The sequence below is a fragment of the Rhododendron vialii genome, chromosome 12a (genome assembly GCF_030253575.1).
Source record: "Rhododendron vialii isolate Sample 1 chromosome 12a, ASM3025357v1".
NCBI lineage: Eukaryota > Viridiplantae > Streptophyta > Magnoliopsida > Ericales > Ericaceae > Rhododendron > Rhododendron vialii.
Window position 1 is genome coordinate 5,485,365 of NC_080568.1, and position 27,959 is coordinate 5,513,323.

The following is a 27,959-nucleotide window of genomic DNA, read 5'->3' on the forward strand; positions in this document are numbered from 1 at the left end:
GAGATTTCTCGTTTACTTAACAATTTTCTCCCATTGTCTTTTCTCAACTTCCAAAACAAAACCTATCCCTGCCCTTGTAACCTAATTTGTAAACAGAGCAGATCGGGGAGAGAGAGGATGGCAGGAACGGACTCAACGGAGAATCACGAGAAATTCGACTACGAGGAGGAGGAGGAGGACGACGACGACTATGAAGACATGAGTGATGATGTACGCTCTCTCTATATCTCTATCTCTGACTAGCGGCTGGGCACATGCGATCCGATACGTGTGCAATTTGATTTAATTTAGGCAAAATCAATATAAGAGAGAACAAAAACCTGAAATATAAATGCAACTTTTTTTCAGTTCGAAAAAAGAGAAAAGGCATTATTATCCTTTAGGTAGTTACGAAGTCAAACAATTTTAGTTTGGGGATAACACGTGGTGTAGTAAGGAAATTTTGTGACAGTTAGAAGGGCAATGCGGGTATGGTGAAAATATGAGACAGCCTGAGAATTTTGTCCACGCAAACTTGACCAACTTGTGCTCTCCCTTTACCGATAAAATAGATAGGTAGATAGATTTTCTCTCTCTTGATTCATCTACATAATTGCGCGTATCTTGTGTGTGCGTGTGTATGCGCGTGTTTTTGCGCTTATCTTGTGTGTGTGTATGCGCGTGTTTTGGTGTTTGGGTTTGTGTGTTTTATTTCTTGTGTCGTTTTGGTGTTTGTGTGTTTTATTTCTTGTGTCGAATTGTGTCATCTTTTGTTCATTAGCTTCCTAAAGGCCAGGGCTGTTCTCTCTGTGTTTCATCCTTTAGGGTTTATTCTAACTTTTGCTTACTTCTGTGAATCTATAGAAATTTTCTCAAGGCCTTTGAAACCCCACCCCACCCCCCCTCCCTATTACTGCTGCTGTTTTGTGTCTCTTTTTTTGGTTTCTCTTTCTGTTTTTGGGGGGTTTCTGGGTAGGTTAAAATTTCATAGCCACATAACTCGAAAGCGGCAAGGATGACACATGCACCTCCTTAATACAACCAACAGGACACAAACCAAGATATAGTCTTTTGTTAGAACAGATCGAACAACCAAAACAAGGAGTAGCATCAACAGCTCCAACTAAACTTTACACATCTCCCAGGCAGACAAAACGAAAGCACGAAACTCAAAACACTCTGTTAGAGATTCCCTAATCCGCACACAGATTGGTTCGCGTAATTGATGATTTTGAGGCGGCAAGACAAGGGAGGGGAGCGGAGGGGTTAACTTCTCAAGGATTTTACTTGAGAACACTCTTTCATTGATTTCTTCAATTAGAGAACAACTGAAACCGCGTTTTCCTGATCATTAAAAGTAATTGATAGCGAACTAGATCAGAGCCTATTGAAGCAATTGTTGAGCTGAACTTATTGTGGTGTTGCCAAAAAAAAAAAACAGGAGGACATGGCAGCATCGTATAATATACTTTCTGAAGCCAATGAAAGTCTTAAGAGGGCGAATGAAAACATGGAAAGGCATTTAGCGGCAGAGAAAGTGGTTGTGAAGCTCAAGGAACATATTGCCTTGCAAGACGAGATGATTGCAAGGATCAAAAAAGAGATTGCTGTGGTTGTGGAACAGACTGCTTGCAGCAAGAAACGGACTGCTTGGTGCATGGAACAGATTGCAAAGCGTAACCAAGATATTGCAAGGCGTGACAAACGGATTGCAGAGTTTAGGGAACAGCTCAAAAGAAAGATAATCAGAGTTACGTTGGAATCTTCAGGTAAGGTATTTTCTTTCTTAGATTATTTCTGAAGCTTGTGTAGGTCTCTTCGTGTGTTTAGGGTTGAAACAAAAATGCAAGGACCAGAAATGCTCAATCAAACAATTATGAAACTTTGCTGGAAAAAAGTACATATTTCGGATCATAAACTTACTTCATCATGCATTACTGTGTTGAAGTTTCATACGCCTGTGATCAGGGTCTTGACATGATTGGTCATATTATGTTGCTACAAAGACGGATCTAGGATTTCAGTTTTGGGGTACTGAACTCTTATGATGCGGAGGTGCAAACTCTCACAATTTCACGGTTATCTTAAATTTAGTTAGTGCACATGAAGGTTTTTCGGAATTTTGGTGCTTGATGTGTGTTTTATTTCCGTTTCATTTCTTTGGGTGATATTCTAATTCAGATGGTGGTTCCCTCTTTGAAGGAGGGAAAGAAGATAATTCCACATATCAACTCACCTAAGCAATTTCGTGGTTATCTTAAATTGAGTTAGTTCACCTGAAGGTTTTTCAGAATTTTGGTGCTTGATGTGTGTTTTATTTCCGTTTCATTTCTTTGGGTGGATTTTCTAATTCAGATCGATGGTGGTCGCTCTATTATTTATGATTTTGACATAAAGATAGATAATTAGATACATGAAATTTGAAGAGTGGGTTGGCGTCACAAGTTTTAGAAATAAAAACATTAGTCTTCAAAATGACAATATAATTCAACAAAGTACTTTTTTTTTGATAACAAATTTGACGAATGTGTTGAAGTTGCTCTTAGAATAAGTTGAATAACCATTGATTAACCGATGGACTGCAATTTATGTCATTCAACTTTACTAATCTGGCTCCTTTTGTTTTTGTCTGGTTGCAGGCATGAAGTGATGTGGATTCGTGGAACACGTTCTGGTGGCGTGATCCTGGATGCAGCTTTTATCTATATATATTTTTTCCATTTTTTTCTCATACAATGTAGGAAGGTTTGAATATGATGTTTGCTGGTTTTTATGGCCTTGTTATAGAACACGAGGGTGGCCCATCAATTTATTTATTTATTTATTTATTAATTATTATTATTATTATTATTATTATTATTATTTTTAAATTTTTTTTTTATAGAAATAACAATCATGTTTTGTGCCTTGGGAGTATTTCTTTCATGCTCAAATCCCTTGTTTTATGGAGTATTACAGAATGTCCGAACTATATTATGCACAACTTACCTAATCCTAGAGCGTTGAAATCAACAACCAAGGCTGGCCCGGGAGTTATTGTATTGGCTTGTGAATCGATTGTGCGAGTTTGGAAGAATAAATCCCATGTTGCCATGCTCTCATTTGATCAACCCCTTAGGATTTCAAACTAAAATTCCTAATGTGTAATCCTAAGGTTATATATGCTTTACGATAGCAGTGTTTGGGATCTTAGTTAAGGGAAAGATTGGGCAAGGAAAAGAGAGGGAAATTAATAGATGTTTACCTATAGAGGAATGAATATGTGCAAGCAATTGCATTCAGTACAGAAATATTAATAGGTGTGTTGCGTATCGGTCTTTTCATTCCCTTTCAGAGGGGTGAAAGTCTGTAAAGTAATAAATGCCTGTAAAGTAAAGTCTTGTAATAGTATAGTCAAATAAACGTAGTAAATGCCCAGTAACAAAAGTCTTAGATGATGTACTATGTAGTAGAAAAATGGATGGGCACCAATTATGTAAACTCTATTTAAGCCTCCTTACTCCGTCTATAAAAGGAGAGCTTCACCTTTGTAAAAATTAAGTTAATGAAAGCCAGTGTCTTCCTAATATATCCTGTGTCTTGTATTCTCTCTACGATCCTAACCTACTTAGTGTTTGTACACGAAGTTGCAAATCAATTTTTCTTTCTCCGGGCTTATCCCTTGATTTTATGGGTTGAGCTACCTTTGTTGACTTAAGAGACATTTGCAAGTGAAAATGCATTCAATATATCACACAGTTCTTGTTGTCTAATATCATAGGAATTGAAGTAAAGTAAAATCATTAATTGAGTGTGTTTAAAAGTACGCGGGGCAGGGCCCACAAGCTTTAATGTGGTTCCGCCAGTGTTTTGGAGCCCTCAAGTGAAAGACCTTGCCATTAACAAAACATTTTAGATCCACACATCACTATGGCATAACAGGTATTAGCCATTAATGGGTTATACGAGTCGATTAATTGCGTGGCTTATTTTGGTGTACGCACAAAGTGGCTGCTCCTATACGTGAACACCCAACCGCATTACCATAGCATCTATATCTAGATTTCATTATGTAACTTATGTCATGCAATCAAAAAAAATACTAGTCACCTAAAGCGAGTGATGGCATATCGCAGACATTGTTTTCTATAGGTCTAACGCACTAAAAACTTCCTTGCCTTTGTATTCGTCGTCGTCGACATATGGTTCCAGGTTGAAGTCATCTTCAAAAAGAAAAGGTGCAGCTTCGCGTTTTGTTTGAGGCTTTCTATCATTGATCTCTATAGCTGAGATAATCTTTTCATTGATGCAGTCTTCAACGATTCTTCCTCCGATTTCTTGAGGCTGTAACCCAAGAAGAGAAAGGCATTCTCCTTGGAAGAGCGAGTCATTAGAAGACAAGACCAGACCCGCAATTGTTCTTGCAAGATCAGGGGCATAACTGCATATCTGAGAATCAGGACAGAACATGTGAGCCTACACAGTATGGATAGAATTCAGTACTCATTGCAACTTCGACACGGCCCAATTGTAACTTAAGCTGCGTTTGTATCGTGAATTCGAGCGATAGTATATCATTTGACCATGAAGAAATGAATTTTATGTTTCATTTCCTTATCAAAGTCCTTCCATAATCCAAGACACGGCCCAATGATATCATGTTTCATTTCCTTATCAAAGTCCTCCTTCCATAATAATAGCCTTAGTGTATAAGGGAAAGGATGCCAAGATCCAAATCCAAATCCCATTAACTTTGAGGTTTCTTTCTTTCTTTCTTTCTTGATTGAGAGAGAGAGAGAGAGAGAGAGAGAGAGAGAGAGAGACCTTGATAGCATGTGAACTGAGAAGAGCTCCTGTGTTTCTATCCTTCAAATCATTCAATGCAAGCTTAACAGCCTTTCGCGTAATTGTTCGTTCAAGACGAGTCTTGTGCAGGGTTGATGGCAGCATGACCTTAGCAGCACGTTAAGGGATAGACAAAATGTGTGCCAAAGGGTAGACTAACTAGAAAATAACAAGAACTAGGATGTAAGGACATGACGCAAACTCTCATGTAATATCAAAAGAAGATGCTAAAGAAATGATAACAAATATGCGATGGATATTCCTTATGATAACAGTGGAGGACAAGATCAACATGGGTATTTGCCGGCAAGTTCTCCCATTCTAGGAATATGTAGCCATCTTGATCCGCAATGCTCCTCAAAGACAACCCATAATTTTTCCAGTCAATGCTTGTCAATCCGTTCAGAGCTGATTGGGAAATTGAACAAGGTGAGAAGTCCTTGAAATATAAAACCTGGAAAGAGTGTTTTGGATCATCAGAAAGTTAGCATTATAAACCAGGCAGACATAACTTGATTGGATTCATAAAGTAAATAAAACCCAGGCACAAACGCAAATGATACGCGTATCTTCCTTTCTCTCTTTCCCTTTCCCTTACTCCATTTATAATTGAAACATGTTGGGGGAAAAAAAGCAACACAAGGAGTGATCATAATAGTTATTTGCAGAGGAACAGATACGAGAAGAACGCATGCCCTCACGTAGGATTCCAGCATGGATAGCTTTTATTGCCTGTATTGGTATAAACGCAAGTACATAAATGGCATAAATGTTAGTACAGTTCTATGTAATGTGATGTAATTTGATTCTCAGGTAAGTTTTTCTTGTTACTTATTTCCCAATTGTCTTATCAGACTGGTTCTTATGTTTCAAGTCAATAACCAATCTTAGGTACTTCCACGCCATATCATTTGGATGAGCAATATATACAAGAGCTTGCTCAGAGTACCCGAAGAAATAAGGTAAGATACAATGACCAGCCCGATTAAAAAGAAGATACTGATAGCAGATCAATTATGACGTACAAGTCCTTAAGATTTGCTAAGTAGATTTGGTGGAGTGTGAGACCAAAATCAATGGCAGCCAAAAGGACTGAGAATTGGTCATACAGCCAAAATATGCTTCCACAGAATAGGATGATGATCCGGAGTAGAAAAACCTAACATTTTCTTTCCCGTCTCACTAACTAAAATCCTTTGATATAGCCATGTCAATTGGTGGTTAACACATATTTACAAGATAATTGCACAAAATCTCACTGTAAGCAATACTGGGATTTTCTATTTTCTCCCCTATTTCTCTCCAAACCAAACAATGAAAGAACAAATTTTTTATTTTATTTTATTTTCCATAAGTTCCAAACTTCCCTTAGAATAACATATTGTTAAACACAATTCCAAGTTTCCAACCTCTGTTTTCGCATCACATGCTCTGAAGCAGGAGGGAGTGGTTGGATTTGACACTTCGTTAATAATAATCACGGCTTCCATCTTTTGTCCACTATTTCTGTGGCTTTCTGTGCAGCAAGCCACCCCACTTCCAACCTTCAGATGCACCCTGAAAATATGCAAAGAAAATCCAGTTAACTTAAAGCCATAGTTAAATTAAGGCTTACAGGTCACACATATTGTCCAATCTGTAATGTCAACGAACACATGGTGTACAAGATACAGTCCAGTACTTAATCATGTCCATTTGTTACAAACAAATTGGTTTTCATTGCAAAAGTAAACAACAACGTCCAACACAATTAGCTATGGGTTTTTTTGATCGGATGCTATAGGTTGAAAACACCGATTATAAACGATATGGGGCAAGATAATAAAACCTTTATAATTAACCAGAATAGGTCATGACAAACATAGAAGAACACAGAACTGACTGAACACTATCCCATATTCACCAAATGTAAGGTTGCCATGCCGGACAAGTTAACCACTATAGACAAATATCTTTGCAAGAACATAGATCAAAAGCCTTCCTAAGCTCAGGTCTAAGATCCGAGTCAGCTGTTAGGAAGTGAATTGAGCTATTGATCAAGTTTATGATTTGAATGTTCTTAAAACAAAAAATTTGACTCATGGAAGACACTTGAACAGACGGTCATCATGAAGTGATGTGGTAGCTTCCAACGAATCAAAATGTTTAAACTTCGTTTGTAAATATAACTTCAACTCCCCAACATCTGCAAGGTGTAAAATTGAGGAAAACATTAGATTTTGTTGACAAGGAGGTTAACAGAACAGTTTGAGAAAGTTGATAAGGATTCAATACAAAAGTAACACCTCAGATCAACATCAAGTTCAGATTGCTGTGTAATTAGCGTTTCTATTTGACTAAATTGAAATAAAAGACATGGTGGTACAAATCAACAGAAAAAGTGGTTCCGAGTACAATACAATTGTAAAAAAGAAAAATCCAAAGGGCTGAGTTGTTGAGAGAACTTTTCAGGAGCACTTATGTGAAGAATATCTCCCAGCAGTGGTGCAACTACAGCAATACTCTAAATCAACACAAGTTGGAACAACAACATAAACGGGAAGCTGGTATGAATCCAGTTGGCACTCACCCATCGGAGAAGCAAGAGTGACAGATGTCACTTGAACTGTTTCCATGCTTGAAAACATATTCCTTGAGTCCGGACTTCAGGCGTTCAATGTTGGATGCAGCAGAAGATAAAACACTGCATTCTTTTGCTGGAACAATTTTTTCACATCGTGATCCAGGAATATCACCGCATTCGACTGCCAATTCAATTACAACATTCTAGAAAAGATTCAGAAACAATCAGCAAGTCAGGTTCAATGTCGCACCAAAGATAATCCAGGCCTGACAAAACATGATATAACATCACTATGCCAGATCGCACAACAATCAGTGGAAGACTATGTCAAAGTTGCAACTGCAAAAATTTATTACTCCGTATTATTATTTTTTTATCAGATTCCATGACCAGAAGATATTGGATCTGGATAATTGTTTTTGACTAACTGCTGTGAGTGTATTTAAACATTGTTGTGACGAAAAGTTGGTGACAATGTCCACACAAATGCGAGACTTAGTTTTTCCAAAAATCTAGAGTATGGACAGAACAATCATTGGGTGCTCTTACTCTGTGACCTTCCCCAGCTCAGGGGCAGTCAAGTTGTTGGGTAGGGAGACCTGAGTGCCCTTTTATATGCAAGTTGAAGTGGGACAAAGAACAATGGGTTGGTAGCCTAGTTTCCCAAGTAGTGGGAGGAGCCCGGGGCTCTGACCGCGTGCCTGTTGAAGAATGAACCAGCGACTCATAGGCAGTGACTTGGTTAAGGGACCCACCGGAGCCACAGTGAAAGCGAGTCTTCCTTGGGCAATTGTCACTGCTTATGGACCCAAACTTGGGTGATCTATCCATGACCAGGATGACACTTGGGTGAAACTAAGTAGAGGTCCGAACCAACTGATCATCTAAGCGGATAAGTTGTGGTTAGGGTTGAAATACCACTCGAACCTAGAGCTAGCTGGTTCTCCCCGAAATGCTTTGAGGCCCAGCAGTCGGCTAGACATCCAGGGGTAAAGCACTGTTTTGGTGCGGGTTGCGAGAGAGGTACCAAATCGGCAAACTTGGAATACTAGATATGACCTCAAAATAACAGGGGTCAAAGTTGGCGTTGGCCATTGAGACGAAGCTTCATCGTCGAGAGGGAAACAGCCCGGATCCCAGCTAAGGCCCCTAAGTGACCGCTCAGTGATAAAGGAGGTAGGGGTGTAGAGACAGCTAGGATGTTTTTCCTAAGCAGCCACTCTTGAAAGAGAAACCTCTTGAGAAAATGCAAGGGGCAAAATTCAATACGATCTCATGGATGTTGCACATCCAGTTTGTAGCTAGAAGATTCTCCCATTCATTTAACCATTCTATCTCTGATTTTTAGAATATATTTCGGTGCATTTGTACCAGCTTCTTTTCCAAACTTCCTTGAGATCCAAAAAACATGACACAAGTGACATCTCTATGATGACATTGGGATTTATAGTCGTACTATAACAAGAGGATTGCCTTTTTCAAGGTGCCTTTCAGAAACATTTAAAGTATATTACTACACATTAAACAAACTAGTCCAAAAAATTGGTAGAAACTTGATGACGCCTGATCAAAGAAAATTTTCAAAAATCTGGAACTAAAGTTTACCCATTTCAGTTTGTTATGGATGGAAGGAGAGACGTGCCACGAGTGAATGGGGTAAAACAATTGGCAACCCTAAAGAAGTGACATGCACCGTATGAGTCATGACACAGAGGCAACATGCCTATGTTCCAACATCCTTTTTGCGGTCAATGTAATGAATAGTAAGAGCCAAAGGGGATGTTAAAATGCAGACAAACCAACTTGGCGCTGGGTACGCAGAGAAAAGTTTGAGAGTATGATTCGAAATGGTATTTCCATTTTCTGTCGCTAGACTTATCTGCCAATCCAATAAGACCAGGTAAGAATTCAACAGCCATTACCCAAGAAATGTCAGAAGGTCCCTGATATTGTCCAAAAACCTCAATGCCTTCATCATTTCCAAGAAAATAGAGAACAGGGAAATAGTCTAATCATAGAGCATTGAAGGTAGTATATTGAACTTACGGGAATCTTCAAAATGACAGTCTGCAAAAACAATCACAAGTAAGACATCATATTAACAAAAAGCAAAAATGGATGAAACAATCAGAAATTGCTAGCCTTTTAGAGATAGAAGCATAAGTTGCTTGGAACATGAATTTTGAGATTTGAGATGCAGCAATCTACCTTCCCCAAAAAATGTGTGAGCTTCATCAGTAAGGCATCAACACTTCCAAATATGGACAGATTCATTTCAGTTCCACTGGAAGAAAAATAACTAGCAGGTTGTTGACAAATAGTTCACAAATGAATGACAAGGAAGAATTGTAGCAAGTAGCATGCCTGAATGTTGCACCATTCTTAGAGCTTGAAGGTAGCTTTGTGAGACTTCTCGTGGGAACATTTTCTTTTAGATTCAGATGATATTGATATATCTCATCATCAGTAATATCTGTTGTATAAACAAATAAGGGCAGAGGAAAATGAGAAGTCATAAAGACACGCTTTAAGGGCCTTACCCTTGGGGCAAAAGAGAGGAAGATGTGTATTACTTTGATTCATTATTAATAATAACAGCGGCTGGCCCGCTAGTATGCTACAACATTTTGATAAGTATGATTAAGAATTTATAACTTCATCGATGATTTGAGTAATTTCCCATCAACTTTTTTCTGCAGAAAATTTAAACTAATCAAATATGTGTGCTCTAAAAGTATGAAAATCCTTCAGTTTGCTGGAAGAAACATCAAAGTCTTTGTACCTTTATCTCAAGGAGCATGGTAACTAATGTCCAAGAAACCCTGATAGAGGAGAGGAGCACTACAAACAAAGACCAATGAAGCATGCAGCCTTATAGACGAAGTGATCAGGATATCTAGGTTGTTCAAGCTAAGAGCAAAATCCATTGGGCCACCCTCCCTTCAAGCGAAAACTTGTGCAAAACAGTTGTGGAAGGTGGCTCCGGTTTACAGTGTGGCCACGTGACACAAGTTGCAGTTGGTGATATCGGTTCTGGATCACCCAAACAACAACGATAACTGAAACAAACAGCATCGCCGGCAGGTGGCAACTCTAATTTGCCCAAACGTAAACACATAAATTCTTTGTGCTATTTGCAGAGTGAAGAAATGCCAACGAAAAATAAGATACAGGTGCATGAATCTTTAAAGCCACAGCTTATGTTGCCCCTACTTTTCCTGTGCAGCTAGTAAAATGAAATGGGTTTTATTGCACTGCCTTCCAATGATATAAACAAGTTTATTAAACTGACAATGTCTCAAGCTTACGTGAATATAATATTGTCAACCCAAAAGAAAAATATCTCTGATGAAATGGCACTTACTGGTAGTTGTAAGAGAAAGCACTCCATCTGCAATGCATGGTAAATCATGTCAGAAAGACCACCCAAATTCAATACCAGTACAATGCTTTCCTACAAACTAAATTCAAATGGTTTATTAGTTTTTTTTGAGATGCAAATGGTTTATTAGTTATCCATAATTTTACTGGCTTCCACGTCATCAATACATTGATTGGTGCATCATTCTATCATATGTGCATGGGCATTCTTGAAGTGGTTGACTTGGTAAGTTTTTTGAAGAGTTGCAGTTGTTGGACTACCTGACAAATTACCTTTTTACCAAGACTAAATGCTCCCTCGTAATTTTCAACTAAATAAATCACAGAGAGCCAACAGCAATGGCTTGTTAGTGCTTGAAAGGATATAGAAGATAAGATAATGGGAGGGGTCATGAGGACCACCTTGATTACTGCACAGACCAAAGTAACATGAAATCGATTCATCAATGACATGTTAGAATTTGTATGTAAGCCAATACTACAAAGTCCTGAGTTTTTAGTTTACTGGGATTACGCATTAATAGCACTCTTTGAATGGTCAAAACAAGAGAGGCTGACTTAATATTCAATTCTGGTTCTCCCATCAGCACGAATCCTTCAAGTACTAAATTTACAAGTTCCATTTCCAATTTGAAGTGTAAGGCATCACTCCCCCTAAGCATCTATTTCACTTTAACATCACAAATTAGTACTGACTATGGAGCTCTAATTCAGGCTACATATCGGTCTTCTCAACTTTTTGTAAGATAGACATTGGAATACAATCTTATTTAATATATTGACACATTGGATCATTCTACATTACCCCATTTTTCAGCTGAAGCAGGATCCACTGCATATTTCAAGCACTGAAATTCCTCCAAGCAGCTCCCGACGCCTGTATCTGAAACTGCTAGTGGTAAAAGCAAAAAAAGTCTCATTCTGTTACAAAACAATTGCCCATTAAGAAAATTGTAGAATCCATTTGGATAGCTATGGATTTGAAAAGAAATTCTATTTTAGCAAAAATAGAGGTGGTTGGGTGGTTTGTGACACTAGACACACTAGAGTAGATTATGGATTTGAATAGAACGAGAGAAACTTTGGTTCGGTAGCATACATGTACAAAAAGGATCCTTAAGATGAAAAATGAAAAATAGTGCTATAAATGATCATTTGAAATCATCCAGGTAAAGCTCCCAAACTCAACTTTGAAATTCAAAAGTAAACAATCAAACATTAATGGGAAATATTCTTACTGAGACAAAGTAAAATATCCTCATTTGAAATCGACACATACCCAAATTTAGATCCTTATTTACCTTCAAATTAGTGAACAACTCAACTCCACAATTTGTTTAATTACTTCTCAATCCTTTCTAAGCCTGAACATCAAATTAACGTTGCTTCTAGAGTTTATCAAAACATCCCAAGCAAAAAATTCTCAGGATAATCCTTGCCATACACTAGACGACAAAAATCGCCGACACTTGCCACACGTTTAAGCAATTGGGTCGATATAACCGAGTCTATTTCACCCCCTCAATTCTCACTAAATCAAAACGGCAATGCAGTACGTAAAACCTATTACACTAAGGACAAGCAACATCAACCTCGTATCTGAAAGAAAGGAAGATATATAACTAACTAAGAAGAAACTGAGAGTCTGAGACCATTTTGGAAGCAAATACCGTAAATGATTAGGGAAAATAACTTACATACATACATACACGTCTTCATGTCATCTATACTACATGTAAACCATAAAAATAGCGCAGATAACTGAGAATGAGTTCAGCATAATATTTTTGGTTGTTGTCTACAGTATCGTTTTATATGAATTTCTTTCAACTTCAGTCCAAAAATTACGAGGAAAAGCTAAACAAAAATTAAGAAAGGTAAGTTTTAGACAAAAATTACCAAAGACATAAAAACAAAAAAAAAATTGCGTGAACTCAGTTTAAGTCCACAAGTAGAACTAGAACCTGTGACCATTTTGAAAGTAAATATTTCGGAAAATTAGGGAAATCCGAAATTGCCTACATGCATTGACGTGCATATGGTTTATATAAAACCTGTACAGTACATACCAAATCAAAACACACGCACATGGAGAGAGAGAGAGAGAGAGAGAGAGAGAGAGAGAGAGAGAGAGAGAGAGAGAGAGAGATTATTGCCTGAGATTCGAACGAGAGTAGGATCGGACGACGGAGAGTATTTGAGAAGGACTGAGAGTCTACAGAGGTGGTCGGACATGCGGCATCTTTGAATTGCACAAGAAATTAACTGTTACAATATTGTCAAATACATAGAATAGAATGTGAAATTAAACACGACGAAGAATCAAAAATCAAACAACGAAGCCAACAGAAATTTGCAAGTTCGGAAGAAAACATCATTTGGATTTGCTCGAGAGATCAGATAGCAGCTACTCACGTGTTCACAGAGTTGCTGAACTGAAGAAACCTCCATTTTTCTATTGCGTTGTTCTCTCTCAGAAACAGACGCACTGAAACTGATGAATGAAAGAACACTTCCCGCGTGTTGTGATTTCTCTATTTTGAGCTTTATACACTCCATCTTTTGTCACTTTTTTCTTTTAACAAAAAAAAAAAGAAGAAAAAAAAAGTACACTTTCAACATTAAAATAAAAAAATGTGGTTATAAAAAAAATGAAGTGTAGAAATTAAATTCCCTAAAAAATTTCCTCTCCCATTATTTACGCCTCATTTGGCATAATAAGTCAAATGGCTTATGCTGTGTTTGGTTTGTGTTTTGATTATTATTATTATTTTTAAATAGTATGGATAATAAATGGAGAGAGATAGAGAGTGAAATATTGAAAATAGTGAGAAGATAGGGGAAATCTAGGGGAAATTTTTAAAAAAATACTTTTTGAAAAGCAAAGAGAACAAGGCATAAATTTTTTCTTTATTTAATTTTTTTTACATTTGTTAATTTTTTTTTGTCATTTTTTTAAGATTATTGCTTCTTCATAACATGAGAAATTGAAAAAGTAAAAAATTACGATAGAAACCTATATTTTTTGAATAAAAACAGAAAACTTAACTTTTTTTTGTCTTTATTCAAAAAAATTGGATTTTGATAATAATTTTTACTTTTTAGATTTCTCTCGTCATGAAGAAGCAATAATCCTAAAAATCGACGAAAAACTAACAAATGCAAAACAAAATTAAATAAGGACAAAAATAAGCTATTTGACTTATTTTGCCAAACAACGGAGAGAAAGATGAGAGAAAATACGAAAATTTAGAAGTGTGAATAGTATAATTTTCCTCTCAATTTTCTCTCACTTTCATCAACTTCCAAATAAGGAAAGTGAGAGAAAGGAAAGGAAAGGAAAATTAAAGAAAAATGGGAGGGAAAATATACTATACACAATTTTAGAAATTTTCTGTTTTCTCTCCTTTCTCTCCAAACCAAATAATGGGAGAGGAAAAAATTTTAATTTTCCTTCTTTTTTTTTTTCCCTTTATTTCCGCAAGTTCCAAACAAAGCAGTTTGGGTGAGAAAATGTTTTCATGGGAAAGGGCCGATGTAGGTACAAAACGGTAGGCCTTGGGCTTTAGCAATGAATTAGCCTAACGTAGGTCTATGGGCCTTGGCATGGTTGTGGGCATAATAGTTTGGGCCTATCCCCACTTAGCTAGCCTAACGCCATGCTACCTGCCCAGAAGAGCCTGCCGCTTAGAATTTTGTCCTGATTTAAAATTTTTAATTAGGATGCTCGCAAGTCAGCAATGAAGTTAAACCTCTCTCTGGGTTATTGACGTAAACTTGGCATGGTGCGGTCATAATAGTTTGGGCCCATCCCGGCTTAATTAGCCTAACGTCATGTTGTCATGTTTAAAAGCGCTTGTTGCCTAAAATTTTGTTTTGACTTTAATTAGAATGTTCGCAAATTAGTGATGGAGTTAAACCTTTCTGCAAATTTTTCACGTAAATTTGTTCGTATACCTAAGTTAGGATGAGGAGCATTAAAAAGATGCCCTATGGGTTGTTAACAAAACCAAATGGGATTAAAAGCACGCCATCTTTGACCGGCACACATACTGGAGTAGTAATTAACTAAGCATTTTTATGGTCAGGCTCAGACTGCTTTAGTGTCACGCCATTTACAAGGTCAATTTGCACACGAAACATAAAAAACGTTATCCACGCTTGCTTTCATACACCAAATCCGAACAATTCTGTGCGGAGTTCACACGCGATGCGCATATATTGCGCCTGTGGCTTCACACTCAACATAAGAGAATTTTTGTATGAAAGCGTTTGTGATTGTAGTATTATTGAAATCCGAATGCAAATATAGCTGTATCTGAAAATGTTACCAAGCAGCCGCCACCAAACGAAAATGTTACCATATACTGTAGTATTAAAATTTTCATGAAACTATTCATGAAAGGCCGATGAACGATTCTGATTAGATGAAAAGTTTCATCTACCTTTTATGGACAGCTTCGTGAAGACCGCCAAATTCCGAGGCTTTTCCGTTGTGGGGTCAGGTTGATCGGTTCCCGTTAATTTTACTGGGTCTTAGCAGAGTGGTTAAGTCACACAAGTCAGTACAGTGGTACACCTTCATCACAATATAAACATGCGTATCTAGAGAGAGAGAGAGAGAGAGAGAGAGAGAACTGAAGGTGTTGAGGAATCACGGACAGAGCGATGGAGATTGCGTCGCCACAGCCATCAGCCGATGAAGGGTCACACCTGGCCATAGATATTGGAGGTAACGATCTTCTCAATTTCTTTTTTCAGTATAAAAAAATCGACTCATGCCTATTGCTTTCCCTCCCTTGTTTGATAGGGGAATTGGACATTGATTTCTCATTCTTTGGTAGAAAAGTTACAGCTGCTGAATAGTGAATTCTCTCTTTTCTATATGTATATCAAAAAATAATCGACTCGTTTATATTGCTATCTTGTTTAATTGCTCTGGAATTGGACTTTTTTTTTCTTTTCTTTGTTGATCACGGCGAAATTTCACTCGAAGCCCGAAGGCAGTACCAGCGAATTCATTTACATAGAACAGGAATGAATCAAAACTATCAATCATCTAGACACGAGCACGTGCACATTGCAGGCTCAAATGACACATACTGCAAAGCAGACCGGAAAACTCTGGAATTGGACTTTGGTTCCTCATTCTTTGGTAGAAAAGTTACAGCTGTTGTAATCTTCTCTCTCTATCAGTAATCCACTTGAGTATAGTGCTTTCCTTGTTTAATTGCTATGGAACAGGACTTTTTTGTTTTTTGTTTTTGGGTAAGTTAATTTTTTTGACAAAACCCATTACAAAAGCACAGGGGCATTCCCCAGAAACATTACAACCAACTCAAAAGAGCCCCACTAAAACACTCTAAAAACACACAGGCATATAACTACCTAGATACTATCAGAGTGAAAAGTCAGCGAGAACAAACAACCAGACATACAACAATTAAATCCTATAAAAAAATTCTGCCAGGAACGTTCCAGGCGGAAGCCAAGACCAAATTCCAATCTGACTTCTTAATTCCTGTCCAAGAGCTGGAATTGGACTTTTTGATTCCCCATCCTTGTTTCTGTTTCTTTTCTTTTTGGTGTGACTATTAGAGCTGTTCATTTGCTTTATCTCCTGTTTGATAGAAAAGTTAAAAAAACTGTGGGATTTATTTGGTTAAAATGACCAGAACTTTAAATGAAGTCAATTGAAGGAAAATGAAACAAAGAGGAATTCTTCAGCATGTTACTTGGTTGGTTAGGCAGTAGTGGTTTTAAATGCATTTGGTTAGGTAGAAAGGGTTTGAATACCAACAAGGAATTCCATTAATTTGTTTGAATATCGTGACAGTTTAACAATAAATTTTTATCTGCTAAAATAGGCCTTCTCACCACGTTCACATAATTTAATACATAGGTAGCCTGAATGAGAGTGGATGTCCATAGAATAGACCAACTTTCACAGGGAATAATCATTTTTCTTTTATGTGATTTGGCAGGAAAAGTAGCAATTTTTAAAGAAATTAGGTTTACGTGGTTCCTAAATTTTTGTAAGTTTTGTTCCATTTGTTGCTCAATGGAATGTTTGGTGCAGACTAGCATGAGTATATCACTATATCAGGATCCATCAAGTTAGGCCTTGGCCGTGTTGGTGCTTTTGTTGGGCCTTATTTATTTTGGCTATGTGTGTTGATTTTCTGCCTTCCCTTATATTATTGCTAAGAAATTTACCTTAACTATGAAGTTAGTTCAGTCAAATTCTTTTGATCCCATGGAAAGGTAGAAGTCTTCCAACTTTTCCATTGTGCTGCATCATTTTATTAGGTTGCACATTTGGATTATCAAAAAGTAAATAAAATTGTGGGTTGCACATTTACTTTTTAATCTACATTCTTATTCAATGAAGTGAATGAACCCTTCTTTTCCCTTCTTAATCAATTTCATAATTCTATTGAACTCCAACGCATATCTAAAAATGAAACTAGGTTGTGACAAGCCCTATGACGTAATTCTTGTAACATGCATTTGCTGATACCATGCTTTTACTGTTGTATCAATTAGGCTGACTAAGGTGTCATGGGAGTCGGATTGTTAGTCCAACTAACAATCCGACTCCCATGTCCCACAATGTAGTGACCAACATTCGTCCAATTGGACAAGGATTTTCCCCATATGGAGTATAATGGGAATTAAGTTTGTGGGAGTGGATACGATCCAACCCAGGGATTGCATACCAAACAGAGACTCTACCAGATTATTTCAAAATAGTCCATTGCATGGGAACAAATATGGCCTTTAAAGTTTTCACATGATATTTTTAATTGACTTTTGGTGCATTTTGTCCAAGCGGCTGTAAGTTATTTTGTGCTATCTATAGACTAATAACATATGTAGTAACTTGTCTTTTTGGGTAGGCTCTCTCATCAAATTGGTGTATTCCTCAAATAATAGTGAGCCTGATGATAAGGGTAAACAGTCTTCAAAGGAATGTTCAGGAGTTTCCAATGACAGTAATGATTATCCGGTTCTTGGTGGTAGGCTCCATTTTGCAAAGTTTGAGACAAGCAAGATCAACGATTGCTTGGAATTTATTTCATCTAAGCAGCTTCACCGACACGGTACAGTCTCTCTCTTTTCCATTGCACCTTGATTCCCAAAAAATTTATGATTGTAATTCATGGTCTTCTTTCGGGGTAATGGCAAGCTCGATGGCTAATTGATGCGCCTTGCATGTTTATTTTGATTAAATATGTATTGATCTTGCCCACAAATTCAACTAGCTTGTTAATGCTTATTCCTTACATAGTTTATGTTTGCTTGAGCTCCAACTTGTTAATTAATCATGCCATCATGGTTTCTTAATAAGCTCATCCCACCAGAAAGTTGTTCTCCAGAATCTAGCGTTCCTCCTGTTACTAGTAGAAATTTTGCAGTGGCAGTCTAGTTTGTTGATTAATTTGTAATGCAAATGGTAAATTTTATTTCCTATCTTTTATGATCTGTTTATTTGTGTTATTTTTAAGATCGTTGCACTTTTGGAAAGGTTTTTTTTTGGTAACTCACTTTTGGGAAGTTGCTTCTGGTAACAAGTTGATGACTAACTCAATCACCTGAGGATGTATCAAGTCAATGTCAGTTAAAATGGCTTGTCAGGCAATCCAACTCAAATTGAATCTTAACTAAACTAAGCTACTTTAATACCCATTGAACTCAAACCAAGTCAGAATAAGCTCGAAGTCAATTCTTGAATGTCACTTTCAATTCTGATTGCTTATGGGTGCATATAAATTCAGGTCGTTGGCATCATGAGGCTGCCGGTCGCGACAAGGACACTATAAAGGTACAGTTCTGACAGGATTGCAAATTTGCGAAATAATCCGCTTCTGGTTATCTTAGTAGCTGGGAGGTATTGCTTTTATATGGAACTCGATTTAGTATGAGGAAACATAAAACAGTTTGTAGAACTAGGGAGATCAAGGGATTATTACACTTTGATTATTTTACTGTTCATGTCAGCATGGTGTGAGTTAAGCTTCGATTTTGAACATTAACATCATTACCGGAATGATTTGATTCGGAATGGCATTTGTTAAATGTTAGAAAGGTCTTGAGAATAACAGGCAGTTGTATTATTTTCTTGAAGTGCTTGTCATCACATCCATGCAATAATCTGATCTTTGCTCATCTGCTCATCAAAAAGCCTTCAGCCTCTGTACTCTAGTACATCCAATTGCAAAGTTGTTTAGCATTGTGAAGCAATTTTCAGAAATCACATTAAGCTTTGGTTGAGTTTTAGAGATCTCCATCTTTCAGAGCCAAGTGCTTAATCATATTTAGTGGAAGAATTTTCTTAGTGAATAAAAAGAAACTTAGGACAGTCTCTTGAGACATCTAGATATTTAAAAGGTGAACAGTTAAATGATGCTTTCACATTTTACAATTTTGTGAGGAACATTTCACCTCCAAAAAGTCTTACCATCGATATAGCTCTACAGCTAAAAACTGACAATTGAGTCATACCATGACTGTCTTACTGTCTGCAATGATCCTATTTGAGCTGATGAACTTTTGCGGAAATGTTCTATGTAATACGGTAGAGCAGTTCAACTTCCTTTCTATGACCAAACACAACCCTAGTGTTTGTAGCACATTGAAATCATTCCTTTTTGTGAACTCCACTAACTAGCTATGAACTTTGTGAAGGCCACCGGAGGTGGGGCTTACCGGTTTGCAGATCTATTCAAAGAGAAGCTGGGTGTTGGCCTTGACAAAGTAGACGAAATGGATTGTCTTGTGTCTGGAGCAAATTTTCTACTTAACGTGAGATCCTGATACCATATATTGATTTGCTTATTTTATGTACAGGTTCTATATTTATGCTTTTGCAGGTTGATAGACACAAGGAGGAGATATTTAGAATAGGATTCTGAAAATTTGGTCGTTCAACTATTGAATTGAAAACGGAAAAGGCCGTATAACCCTTAAACTTTTCCCACTGTGTTCCCTTAAAAGTCCAAATATTTTACTTTCCCATTTTTCACTTGAAGTATAAAATATTCAAACTTTGGATGATGGGTGCACTACCTTACGGTATTTTCCATTGGAGAACTTGCTTGCAGTTGCCAACTGGACGGCATGGACAAGAATTTAATAGTTCAAGGACAAAATCAGGAAAGCATAAAGTTTAAGGGGAAAGTGAAAATGGGGTGGTACTTTTGGGGTGTAAAGCATAATTAGCCCTTAAGTATGAATGTATAGGACACTCAGTCTACTAAACTTGAATTTCTCTGTATACAAAAACATACGCTTAGTTTAGTCTTCGTTGATGGTAGTCTGGATGGGGTGAACTTGGTAGCATAATTAGCTTTGGCATAACTTCGTGCAAACATATTGGTGCTGACCGAGGTACCCACCTCCCACTGCCACAACAAAGCCTATTGCGTTTACCTTTTTAGCCCCCGAACCCGCACCTACGCTTTGCAAAATTTTCCAACTCTCAATCCCTCCCCATTAAGCTCAGGTCTAGAAGGGTACCGCCAGGTCAGGTAACTTGCCATCTGTATGCTTCTCTTAATGATGTCATTAACATATATCAAATGCTAATACTAAACAGTAATACGTCTTCTCAATATAGTTTATTGTCAACTTGGTTGTATCTGAAAATAGGGCGATCGTTGTACATGCAGTTTCATTGTGATTTCAAGTTTAAGCTGTACTGTTACCCGTGAGTAAAGACACGATTTCTTTCAAGTTTAGGATATGCAATCTGATTCTTTCAAGTTTAGGCTATACCATTTTACACTGTACACGCTTATGCCCTTTCAATGGGAAAATATCCATTCAATATGTGGGTTATATCTTATAGAAACTTATCATTTTGGACAGTTGTTGATTTTTAGTTCCCCTCTCCTTTCCCATTATGAAAAAGGGAAAGGGGAAAGAAAAAAGACACACGCACATACCTACCAAGGAGAGTGAAGTGCTTTATTTGTTTTGCCAGCTTTTAATAATGTTTATGATACATATTGCTACATTGTTAGTTCAGTGATTTCTGAGCAAGTGGTTGTCATTCAGAATGCTTTCTTGTCAGTGAATAATTGTGGCAGTCTTCTCTTTGAAGGGGCTACTAATTTCACAGACCTAAAGCCTCATAGGGGTCAGGCTCCGGTGATGGAGCTCTCAGCCCTAGTGGGTTATGGAACTCTACAAATCCTTCAGAATTAGGTGTATATTTTCCTCTTGCGTTGAGAGTCTTGGTGAATAATTGTGATAGTCTTCTCTTTGAAGGGGCTACTAATTTCACAGAACTAAATCATGATATGGGTCAGGCTCCTATAATGGAGCTCTCAGCCCATTGGGTTCTGGACCTTTATGATCCTTTAGAAGTTGGTGTATATTTTGCTCTTGCGTTGAGAGTTCTTGGTGATACTGTAATTCCATAGTTGACCAAAAGTGTGCATTTAGCCCTTATACATTACAAGCATGACTATTCCTTTTTCTTATTTTTTTTTTTTGTTTCTGACCAGAAAATCTCTCTCTTACCTCTCATATTTCTCTGCTTTGTGAGTGATTTTGGCTGGCAATTTGAATTGTTATTCCACCTGTTTGTCGAGTAGGCAGTGCACCCGGAAGCTTTTACTTACATCGATGGTCGTGAGGAGTATGTGCAGATAGACCCTAATGATTTGTACCCTTATCTCCTTGTGAATATTGGATCTGGTGTCAGCATGATAAAGGTTATTCTCATCATTTCTTTTTCCACAGTAAGTGAATTTGTAATCGGTCCAATTTTTTTTCACTTTTTTTTTTTAATTTTTTCGCAGTTTGCCATCATGTAGGTGGATGGAGATGGAAAGTTTGAAAGAGTTAGCGGAACAAGTGTTGGTGGTGGCACTTTTTGGGGTTTGGGAAGGCTTTTAACCAACTGCAAGAGGTTATCCATGCCGAAATTATTAACCTTTCTTTTTTTAACTAGCCTTGTTTTTTTTTTTTTAAGGTGTTTAATCTTTTGTATTTGTTTTTCTAGTTTTGATGAATTGCTAGAGTTGAGCCACAATGGGAATAATAGAGTTATAGACATGCTTGTTGGAGACATCTACGGTGGAACGGACTACAAGAAGGTATTCATATTCTGGATATCATACTTGCAGTGAAACAAGTAAACGATTGCAAAATTGTTGTTTCTGTAATTGTGGAGTGGATTTGGTTGCCTTCTTTGAGGTGAAACTATAATCTGGATAAGGCTTTTTCCTTATCACGTCAACCGCGGAGTAAGATATGCTATGTTTGCATAGGGTTTCATAGCTCACATTGAAGTTCCGTAAGACTTCTGGTTACTCCATTATGTAATCTATGACTGTTTAAGTGAATAACAACCAATAAGTTGATTCTTGTTTGGTACTTATCATTTCAAAATCTCTTCTCTTTCAAGAGATAGAAATTCTATGGCTATTCGTGTCGACGTTGACTTTGTCTATAAGGGCGACACTCCTGTGAGCATTTAAGATGCCATGTTCTTGATTCTGCTCATATACAAAAGAGGTAGCATATAAGGCATCTTAATTTTCCCACGCCTGAAACCTGTGCATGTTTTGGCGGCAATCTATCCATTTGGTAAGACAGGACTTGTTCACCTCTTGGGGCCTGTAACGGAGCAGTTGATATGCATGACGATAATTTTCGTTTGTTCTGATTCCCTTTTCCCCACTATTGTATCATTTCTCATTCAAAAGTATGTTGAATTGTGTCTAGTTCTTGTGTCACGTAAACTGCTAAAACAGATAGGTTGGTAATTGTGAAAATCGATATATATGTGCTAAGCAAACGCTAGTATAGAAAGTTTCATAAAATTTCTGATGTTGCTGAGCATTTTCTTGGCAAGTATTGTACTGTAGGTTGTTACCATTCAGATTTGATGGATGTGTTTTGACTTCCCATTTGAAGCTTTTCAAGTTATACTACTGTGTGAGGGATAATATTTCAGACTGACGATGGGACGTCTCAGCTCTCTTTGTAAAGTCTTAGTGTCTTTTTTTCACCTAAATGTCGTTCGGTGTATTTTTTGGACTACAGTGTCATACGGCATCTTGCTGCAGTTTTTATAATAAAGGTTGGATGCATCAGCACCTATAGCTTAGGTTAGGGACTTCATTTGCCCATGCAGATCAAAGATCTGGTAGAGATACAATCTGTGTGATGGTATCTCTTCTATTATTTGAACTTTATTGCTCTGACATTGAAATCTCCCTGTAAATTAGTAGCAGTTATTTCCTGTTATTTATTTTCATTCAGTTCTCTTCTCTATGTAGCGGCCATTCAAATCTTAGTTTTTTAATGGTGACAGATAGGTCTTACTTCAACAACCATCGCTTCTAGCTTTGGAAAGGCCATTTCTGAAAATAAAGAACTTGGAGACTACAGGCCTGAAGATATCTCTCGGTCCCTACTAAGAATGATCTCAAATAATATTGGGCAGGTAAACTGTTATGGGACTCGGTTTTTGTGAGCATTAAAGGTCATAAATTGAATGCAAAAGCAGACTTCCAACAATCACACAATCGTGTGAATGTTTCTCCATGAAGCGTTCTAACTTAAGGAAGCTGAAGTTCAAAGAAGTCAGCATTCCTTTTCTTCACTGCTAAAACATTGATTTGTTTTTCATTGTAGTTTACGTTGTAGATTCCTCATATAATTTTTTAACGCTTCACATCATATATTATAGTTGTTGACAATTATCACTACATTGTTCATAGCTGAATACACTTTTATAGCAGTTATCATTGTGCAAAAATTCCTAATCTATATGGAGTGCAATAGTGGAAAATTGGTCATTTGGCCGTCTCAAATACTATAGACTAGGCTTTGTTGCATTGTGTGGTATTAAGTTGCTCCATTTAGAATATTTTATAAGGCCTTTTTCCATAAAAAAGAGAGAAAAGAAATAGGGTCTTTGTCCTTTAGATGTTATGAGTTGTCTAATTGTCATCTGTCACTTTGGTTTTGACTTCGAATTCAAGACATATTAAGATTTGATCTTAGAAAATGTGATAACCCAAATTCCAAATACGGTTTGCTTGATATCATTTTTATTGATCATGCACCTTGTTGCACCTGTCCTAACTATTTACTGGATCCCCTTTCATGTCTACTTTTTGGCTTTATTTTGTGATCTAGAAACAAATCAGCTTTGTCAATGAACCTCAGGGTCCGTGTATTTACTTGTAAACTTATGCTTATTGCTAGTTATAAAATAACGTATGCTTATGTATTGTGTAATCGTTTCCAATAAGGTATTGTAAAATCTTGGAGGTTTTGGGAGTCTCTTCTAAAACGTGAAATTCATATATTCATTTCCATGCCTGTGACGTGCATGGTAGCATTCCGTTTCCCATTTTGATACCTGGTTCCATATCATCAAGGGCCTCGCTGCATGCATGGCCTTAGAGATTCTTGTGATACCAGCTCTACTGCTCAATCTAAAAGACATAAAACATGTCAATGTCTTTGATTTAGCACACATCTGGTTTTCCAGCTTTAATTGTCATTATCTTGTTACGGTGGGCTTTCCTCGGTACTTTTAAGCATGTCTGTTAGGCTCTTTAATTCTCATGTTTGCATGATACCTATCACATGCAGAATAAAGCTGTACTTATTTCCCAGACATTGTCTGTTATGTGTGTTATTTATTTAGAAAGCATCCTGGGTTATATTTTAATTTCTTGGAGATTCTGACATCGTTAAAATCTTTTGTTTCCCCCAGATCTCTTACTTGAATGCACTTCGTTTTGGACTCAAGCGGATATTTTTTGGAGGTTTTTTCATTCGTGGTCATGCTTACACCATGGACACAATTTCTGTTGCTGTTCATTTCTGGTAATTATTGTTCAATTTTGTAGTAATTTGGAGTTCCAGTAATGATAATTCCTCCTTTGCAGTCTATATTTACTGTTAGAGTTTGTCTCGCATTGGGTAATTATCTCTTGAACAACTAGTATATGAGCTTGGGCCTTTTTTGTTGTCAATTGGTTTTGAATTGGATGCCTTAACATTTCTGATAGAACTTGATACCTAAGTTGGACAATCTAACTCTTAGGAACAAATCTTCTGCGTTTTACAATTTAGATGTATCTGCATTCTGTAATTGGTGTCGTCGGATAGGATAAGTCGGATAGGATAAATGAACCGATCGCTTCACTCCGCTTAATATTCCAAAAGGGCGTTTTGCATTATGCAGTGTCTAATTTTTTCTTTATCTTTGACATGATAATTCAATTTCTGTTCCGTTTACTGGATAACATGAAATCTGTTTACTGAATCACATGAAAATTTTCCCAACTCCCTGTATATCTATTTCTATCTTCATGAATGCAACATCACCATGACAACCTCAATCTTGGCCATTCTGCTGTAGCATTTGTTTTCATTTCTCTATTTTATCATTCGTGTCGATTTGCACCGATGGATTCCCATTGTGGATGTATCCTTCCATTGTCAGGTCAAAAGGAGAGGCACAGGCAATGTTTTTGAAGCATGAAGGGTTTCTTGGAGCGTTGGGAGCGTTCATGAGCTATGAAACTCATGGTCTTGATACTATAATCACCCCTAGTTCGTGAACGACCCAATCATTACATTCTATACGAGAAGATTAGAAGAATTTTGCCGCTTCAGAGCTGCTTACAAATTGCATTAGTTATCAAGCACGGTGTTTCAGTATTCCTCAGCACTTATCCTTAGTCCAAGGTATCAAACTGTAGACTCTCCACACCCAATTACAACTCTGCTGTCTTGTATTTGGACTAGCCATTTCCTTAGAGAAAGCCCCGCAAAAGGGTGAAAAGTATTATGATTCCAGAAGGCACTATTGTAAGCCGTATATGTATACTAATATACTACCACTAATTCGGTGCTATCAATGGAATCAAATAAAAACAGAGCTCGAACGATTTTTTTTGGCTTCACATATATCCTTTTTTAGAAATCTTTGTTCTCTACTAGGTGAACATATGTCTCCAAGGGTCAATCCTGTGAAGCGAAGTCCCACATCTTCTGAGTATCAAAGTAATATGAAGTATATAAGTGTGAGGACACGCTTACTTCAAGAGCTAGCTTTTGAGGTTGAGGTCTACCCGAGACTGTGTAATAAATATGTGATCCTTATGCCCCCTTCTCTATTGACGTCGTCTGAAAATGACCCTGTTAAGGGCTTTGCTAAATGTGGCCAAACATTTGGTAAACAAAAGTAGGCTCCTTGTGTCTCCTACAACTAAGAAATGGGTAGATTGTAGTAGAACATGGTAGTTCTTTTTTTAGCTGGTTTATTGGAGTAGTTGACGTATGTGTTAACTAGTTGAAACTTGAACACCTTAATATGAATGTGGGTGGTGTCTTAGTTGGTCGAGCACCCTTTGCCCCATTCGTTTGGCTTGGGTTCGATTCCCATGTCTGCCCCACTCATTTGGTGGCCTCCCCTTCCCCTAACAACTAACTCACTAACCCGCTGATGTATATTGCTGTGACAAAAAAAAAAGAAAAAGTACACCTAAATATGGCCTCCACATTTGAATTTTTTGCAATCACATTGTTGAATCATCAAAATACCAACTTATATTATTATTCACTGATGAATGTACTTTAGCATTCCTGTTTCAAACCTAGTAAACATGCCCTATAATAACACTCTGTTTCAGTACAAAGTGGAAGCTAGCAAACAATACCATAGGAGTTGATTTTAGTTGAAATTAAGGGGATATGTCTTAACCCCATCAACACCAAAAACCCCAAAATGCTTCTCAGATTCCTCCCCATCTTTCTCATTCTCATCAAACAGATCAAACAAGAACACTTCCACTCCAACCCCAGGCCTTCTGGGCGTACCCACGTTCTCCAAAGCTCTCCTCGCCACATTCCCATTATAGGCCAAAGCATTCTCGGCGCTCGCCGCCGCTCCACCGCCTGTCGGCCACCCCGTCTCCGTCACCACCACCGGGATCCCGGCAAACCCTTCCCTGTCCATCGCGTACACAAACGCGTCGACGGTCATGTCAAAGACGTTGTCGTAAGCCATGTTTTGGTCATTTGCGATGTTGGTTGAACGGAACAAAACAGAGTCTAGCGATACATCTTGTGGGTTGTTTACGTAGCTGAAGTATGGGTAAACGTTCACCATCAACGGCGATTGAGTATCGCGCAAAAACTGCAGGAGAGGAATCATAATGGGTAGGAAATTTGGATCAAAAGCTCCGGCGGAGGGAGGGTATGAATTGGAAAGAATAGAAGCTGCGTGAGCAGAGGAGAGCTTGATCGTATCGGCTAGGTTTAAGGTTTGTAAAGCTTTGTACATATTTTGCATGGCAGGAACTAGGTAGGCATTATAAAACGTGTCTTTTAGGAGGATTTCATTTCCTACGGCAATGTACCGGATTTGATTTGGGGGAACGTGGGAGAAAAGATTGGATTGGAGCCAGTGGAGGGAGGAATCTACGGGGCCGTTGGCGAGGGAAGGGAGGATTTCGTTGGGGATTCCGATCATGAGGGAGATTCCAGAGCCGGAAAACGCCGTGAGAGTTTCGGGATCGGTGTTGAAGAGACGGACGGTGGCGATTCCGTTTGATTTGACGAGTTCGACGGCGGTGGACGGTGGAGGGAGGTTGCTGGCGACGCGGCCGTAGCAGATTCCTACTGGGGCAGCCGCTGCAATATCAAGGGAAGTAATGTCAGAAATCTTGAGGAAGTAGAACTAGTAAAAAATCACCAAAAACGAAAAAATACGGATTGACGAAACAGTAAAAAATTTTGCAGAAAATATTTCTGAGATGAGAACCAAACAAAGTGAAAGAGAAAGATACTAGAAGAAATCTCGCAGAACAAATAACGAGTTTTTTTTTACTGTGAACGTGCCAAGTCATGAAGTAGTAACGGCTTCGATTTTAAAACAACTCTACCATGGAAAGAAAATCATTTAGAAGAATCAGTATGGAAAATGGGTATTGATGAAAGAAACCTGTTGAATGTGGAAAGAGGAGGATGGAGAGACAGAGGAGAGAGGTTAGAGAGAGAAAGAGATGTTGAATTTCCATTCTTGAAATCTTGATAGTGTTAGTTGAATTTGTTCTCCTGTGCAATGCATGGAGCCATGGAGGTCCTATATAGTAGTAGATGATGAGAGAGAGAGAGAGAGAGAGAGAGAGAGAGAGAGAGGTTATGGGGACTGGTTTGATTTTGGTTTGAA

At 37.8% G+C, this 27,959-nt stretch overlaps 4 protein-coding genes across 6 annotated transcripts; 2 read left to right on the forward strand and 2 right to left on the reverse strand.

Moving 5' to 3' along the window:
- LOC131310245 (uncharacterized) lies at positions 1 to 2,838 on the forward strand. Of its 3 annotated transcripts, none has more exons than XM_058337165.1 (3): positions 1 to 210; positions 1,421 to 1,748; positions 2,619 to 2,838. In XM_058337165.1, the coding sequence occupies exons 1-3, from the start codon at positions 118 to 120 to the stop codon at positions 2,627 to 2,629; spliced, it is 432 nt and encodes a 143-aa protein (XP_058193148.1). In that variant the 5' UTR covers positions 1 to 117; the 3' UTR covers positions 2,630 to 2,838. The 3 variants fall into 3 exon arrangements, with proteins under 3 accessions (XP_058193148.1, XP_058193147.1, XP_058193149.1); XM_058337164.1 differs by having other exon boundaries at positions 2,627 to 2,838; XM_058337166.1 differs by lacking the exon at positions 2,619 to 2,838 and adding an exon at positions 1,948 to 2,169.
- A 1,101-nt stretch (positions 2,839 to 3,939) lies between these two features.
- Positions 3,940 to 13,281, reverse strand: LOC131310247 (type 2 DNA topoisomerase 6 subunit B-like). The gene is made up of 12 exons (XM_058337167.1): positions 13,163 to 13,281; positions 12,904 to 13,012; positions 11,553 to 11,636; positions 10,731 to 10,757; positions 9,731 to 9,839; positions 9,575 to 9,650; positions 9,413 to 9,433; positions 7,373 to 7,569; positions 6,213 to 6,360; positions 5,065 to 5,257; positions 4,783 to 4,913; positions 3,940 to 4,407 (listed from the first exon to the last, which is right to left on the reverse strand). Exons 1-12 carry the CDS (start codon positions 13,196 to 13,198, stop codon positions 4,105 to 4,107), a joined length of 1,434 nt encoding a protein of 477 aa, XP_058193150.1. The 5' UTR covers positions 13,199 to 13,281; the 3' UTR covers positions 3,940 to 4,104.
- Positions 13,282 to 15,258: 1,977 nt separating this feature from the next.
- On the forward strand, positions 15,259 to 25,689 carry LOC131310248 (pantothenate kinase 2). The gene is made up of 10 exons (XM_058337168.1): positions 15,259 to 15,479; positions 17,647 to 17,850; positions 18,526 to 18,572; positions 19,436 to 19,552; positions 21,349 to 21,468; positions 21,571 to 21,665; positions 21,759 to 21,852; positions 23,076 to 23,207; positions 24,492 to 24,604; positions 25,227 to 25,689. Exons 1-10 carry the CDS (start codon positions 15,416 to 15,418, stop codon positions 25,342 to 25,344), a joined length of 1,104 nt encoding a protein of 367 aa, XP_058193151.1. The 5' UTR covers positions 15,259 to 15,415; the 3' UTR covers positions 25,345 to 25,689.
- A 623-nt stretch (positions 25,690 to 26,312) lies between these two features.
- Positions 26,313 to 27,959, reverse strand: LOC131310249 (probable glucan endo-1,3-beta-glucosidase At4g16260). Its single transcript, XM_058337169.1, has 2 exons — positions 27,732 to 27,959; positions 26,313 to 27,421 (listed from the first exon to the last, which is right to left on the reverse strand). The coding sequence occupies exons 1-2, from the start codon at positions 27,805 to 27,807 to the stop codon at positions 26,460 to 26,462; spliced, it is 1,038 nt and encodes a 345-aa protein (XP_058193152.1). The 5' UTR covers positions 27,808 to 27,959; the 3' UTR covers positions 26,313 to 26,459.